This window comes from Lemur catta, chromosome 1 (genome assembly GCF_020740605.2).
Source record: "Lemur catta isolate mLemCat1 chromosome 1, mLemCat1.pri, whole genome shotgun sequence".
NCBI lineage: Eukaryota > Metazoa > Chordata > Mammalia > Primates > Lemuridae > Lemur > Lemur catta.
Genome location: NC_059128.1, coordinates 113405634 through 113409251, shown reverse-complemented (window position 1 = coordinate 113409251; position 3618 = coordinate 113405634). Strand labels below are relative to the sequence as shown.

Here is a 3618-nt window from a genome sequence, read left to right as displayed (position 1 = left end):
GGGAGCTAGAGACATAGATAGGGAGAGACACAGAGACGCCGAAACAGTGACAGTCAGTGACTCACACAGAAAGAAACAGAGAAAGAGAAATATAGACAGGTCGGAGGCAGAGAGAGACACAGAGAAGAGACACAGATGTAGAGAGAGACAGACACAGTGAGAGTCAGAGACAAAGAGACAGAAGCAGAGATAGGCAGAGACACAATGTGGCCCGGAGATGGAGAGATCGCCTCCCTCCCCCTGCAGAGACAATAGGGACAGAGGCGCATGAGTCACCCGGAGCCACCCAGAGACTCGGAGCAAGAGAGGCAGAGAGAGAGATGACCAGGGCGGTGGAGGACGAAGGAGCGAGGCAGGGAAAGCGGAACCGAGCAGAGCTCGGAAGGCCGCGAGTGGAAGCGAGCAGCCCGGGAAGGAGAAAGTGGAGAGGAGAGGAGAGGGGCGGGGCGCGCGTCGCCGGGATCCCCGCGGGCCGCCCCGGAAAGCCCGGCTTCCGGTATAAAAGCGCGGTGCGCGGGCCGGGGCAGCAGTCCCCTGTTGCCTGCCATGCACTCCAGCCCCGACGCCGTCCCTGACCCAGAGACCCCCTGGCAGCCCGCGCCCTGCGCCCGACGAGGCGTCGTGGTGGGGCTCTTGGTCACTGGCGCCGTCGTCGTGGTCGTCGCTGCCGCCGCCGCCGCCGCCGCCGCCTTCGTCGTGGTCCGTTACTGGGCAGTGCAGGGGATCCCCGCCTCGGCCGGCCCGGCGCCCACCCCGATACAACGCGGGGGCCCCGAGTTGCCGCCCGACGACCCGCAGCAGGTGAGGCGCGCCCTGATGCTGCCCCCAGGGGACACCCCTGCCGCCCCTCTGGGACCCCTCCTCTATCCCGCACCCCTGGGGACACCTCTTCTGCACCGGAGCAGGGGAAAGGAGACTCAACTGTCCCTCTCGGACCTGGAGGGCTCCTTTTCCCCATCTAGCACTGAGGGGGCGCCCCTTTTCATCTCGCACCCCACTTTTTTCCTTTCTTTTGTTTTTTCCTCTTTTTGAGACAGAGTCTCACTCTGTTGCCTGGGCTAGAGTGCCGTGGCGTCAGCCTAGCTCACAGCAACCTCAAACTCCTGGGCTCAAGGGATCCTCCTGCCTCAGCCTCCCGAGTAGCTGGGACTACAGGCACGTGCCACCATGCCCGGCTATTTCTTTCTATTTTTAGTTGTCTGGCTAATTTCTTTCTCTTTTTAGTAGAGACGAGGTCTCGCTCTTGCTCAGGTTGGTCTCGAACTCCTAAGCTCAAGTGATCTTTCTGCCTCAGCCTCCCGAGTAGCTGGGATTACTGGCACTCGCCATCATGCCCCGCTAATTTTTTCTATTTTTAGTTATCTGGCTAGTTTCTTTCTGTTTTTAGTGGAGATGGGTTTTCGCTCTTGCTGAGGCTGGTCTCAAACTCCTGACCTCAAGAGATCCTCCCGCCTCAGCCTCCCAGAGTGCTGGGATTACAGGCGTGAGCCACCGCGCCCAGCACACCCCGGATTTTGAGTCCCGATCTACAACCCTAGGCCCAGATGAGACTCTACAGTTCTCCGACCCCCGAGGGTTCTCCCTCTCCATCTTGCATGGGGGAGGCATCCCTTCTCATCCCGCACCCCCGCGAGCCCCCATCTGCACCCCTGGCCCCAGAGGGGAGGGAGCCCCTTCTCGGTTCCGGACCCGAGGGGCAATTCTTCCTTATCCGGGACCACTGAGGTGACCTTTGCTAACTCCCAGAGAGCCTCGTTTTTTTCCTCCTGGACCCTTGGGGTATCCCCCCTTTCCTCTCCCGAGACCTCTGGGGGATTGCCCCCCGCTGGTGCCCCTGTGGGAGGGGGCTGGAAGAAGAGGCATCTGTCCTCTTTTCCCTCCTGAGTTCTTAGAGCAGGCGGAGCCACCAGCCTGGCGCCCCGGCGCCTGTGTTCTTTTGGAGTGGGGAGGAGACCGCAGGCTCAAGGTCTGCGCAGACCCTCGGGGACTCCGAGGGCCAGTGTAGGTGGGGCCAGGAGTCCCACTTTCGAGGGGAGCCTCCATTCATATTTCTTTTTTCCACTTTCAGCAGGGCTTTCCTCTTTTCGGACAGCTGGTGGCCGAAGACGGTGAGTGTCCTGCACGCTTTCCCTGCCCCCTACTCGTGGTGGTGGTGGTGGTGGCTGGCCGGGGCGGGGGGCACCAAGAACAGGAGTCCCCGGGAGAGTGAGGCTCTGGGCTGGGACCCTTCTCACCCTCCAATCCTGCCCCTTCTGAAAGCTGCCACTTCTCTTCTTTGAACGTAATCGACCCCTCTTCCTGACTTTCCTCTGAGTCTGTGGTCGCCGTCGCCTCCCCACCTGTGCGTTCTCAGCGCCCGGGACTGGCTCGCGCAGCGCCCAGCCTAGTTCTGTCTCTCCCCCTGGCGGGCTATGGGCGATCCACACCCGCCTCCCCTCCTCATCCTGCTCCAAGAAGTCCCTCACCTCGCCCCAGCCCACCCCTCCTCTTCCCCGCCCTCCCTCTTGGAGTCCTTTCCCCTTCCGGACTGACTTCAAGGTCTCTTCCTCTGTTCGATCCCTTCCTCCCCCTCCCCCAGTCCCACCTCGCTCCCCACTTTCGTCCCCTCCGGCCCAGGGCCCAGCCACCTCCTCCCCAGGGCCGGGCGGCGGTGCTCAGCTTGGACCTCTCCCCTCCCGCAGTTCTGCTGACCGACGGGCCACTGGGCTGGTACAGCGACCCGGGCCTGGACGGCGTGTCCCTGTCGCCCGGCGTGAGCTACGATAAGAACGCGCGGCAGCTTGAGGTGACCGAGGCCGGCGTCTACTACGTCTTCTTGCAAGCCGAGCTGCGACGCGTGGCCGTCCTCCCGCGTCCCGGCTCGGACTCGGGCTCGGTCTCGTTGGCACTGCACCTGCAGCCGCTGCGCACCGTCGCCGCCGCCCCCAACGCCCCCGCGGGGCCCGCCGCTCTGACTTTGACCGTGCACCTGCCGCCCGCGTCCTCCGAGGCCCCGCACTCGGTTTCTGGTTTCCGAAGCCGCCTGCTGCATCTGGGCCCCGGCCAGCGCCTGGGCGTCCACCTGAGCGCCGGGCCCGAGGCGCACCAGTACTGGCAGCTGGACCAGCGCGCCACGGTCTTGGGCCTTTTCCAGGTGGCCACCGAAGTCCCAGCCGCACTCCCCTCGCCGAGGCCCACGTGACCCCCAGCCTGGGTGCTGCCCCCCTGGACAGAATCCCCTTCCGGTCATAGCTCATAGTTGTGGCCCCTGGTGCTGGCAGGGCCCCTCTACCTCAAGGGGCTGGGCAGGGGTCCCCGCTGCTAACACCTCCTCGAGGGCTCTCCCCTACCCACCCCTGCCCCAAGTCGAACTCTTCGTATTTATTCTGAGCCTGAGTTCAGACAATATATTTTTATATATATATATATATATATATTTTTTTTTTTAAGAAAGTCCTCTGAGTTTGAAGAAAGGGCTTTTTTTTTTCCTTTTTCCCTCTTTGTTTTTATTTTTAGAGACAGAGGTCTCACTGTGTCTCCGAGGCTGGCCCAGGTGATCTTCCAGCCTCAGCCTCCTGAGTAGCTGGACTTATACTTTATATTAATTCATAACATTGTATGTGTATTTATGGATCACCT

The 3618-nt window shown here is 61.7% G+C and overlaps 1 protein-coding gene across 1 annotated transcript; it reads left to right on the top strand.

Annotated features, from left to right (window-relative positions):
• The first annotated feature begins 546 nt into the window (after positions 1-546).
• TNFSF9 (TNF superfamily member 9) lies at positions 547-3345 on the top strand. The gene is made up of 3 exons (XM_045551455.1): positions 547-801; positions 2069-2108; positions 2682-3345. The coding sequence occupies exons 1-3, from the start codon at positions 547-549 to the stop codon at positions 3179-3181; spliced, it is 795 nt and encodes a 264-aa protein (XP_045407411.1). The 3' UTR covers positions 3182-3345.
• The last annotated feature ends 273 nt before the right edge of the window (positions 3346-3618 follow it).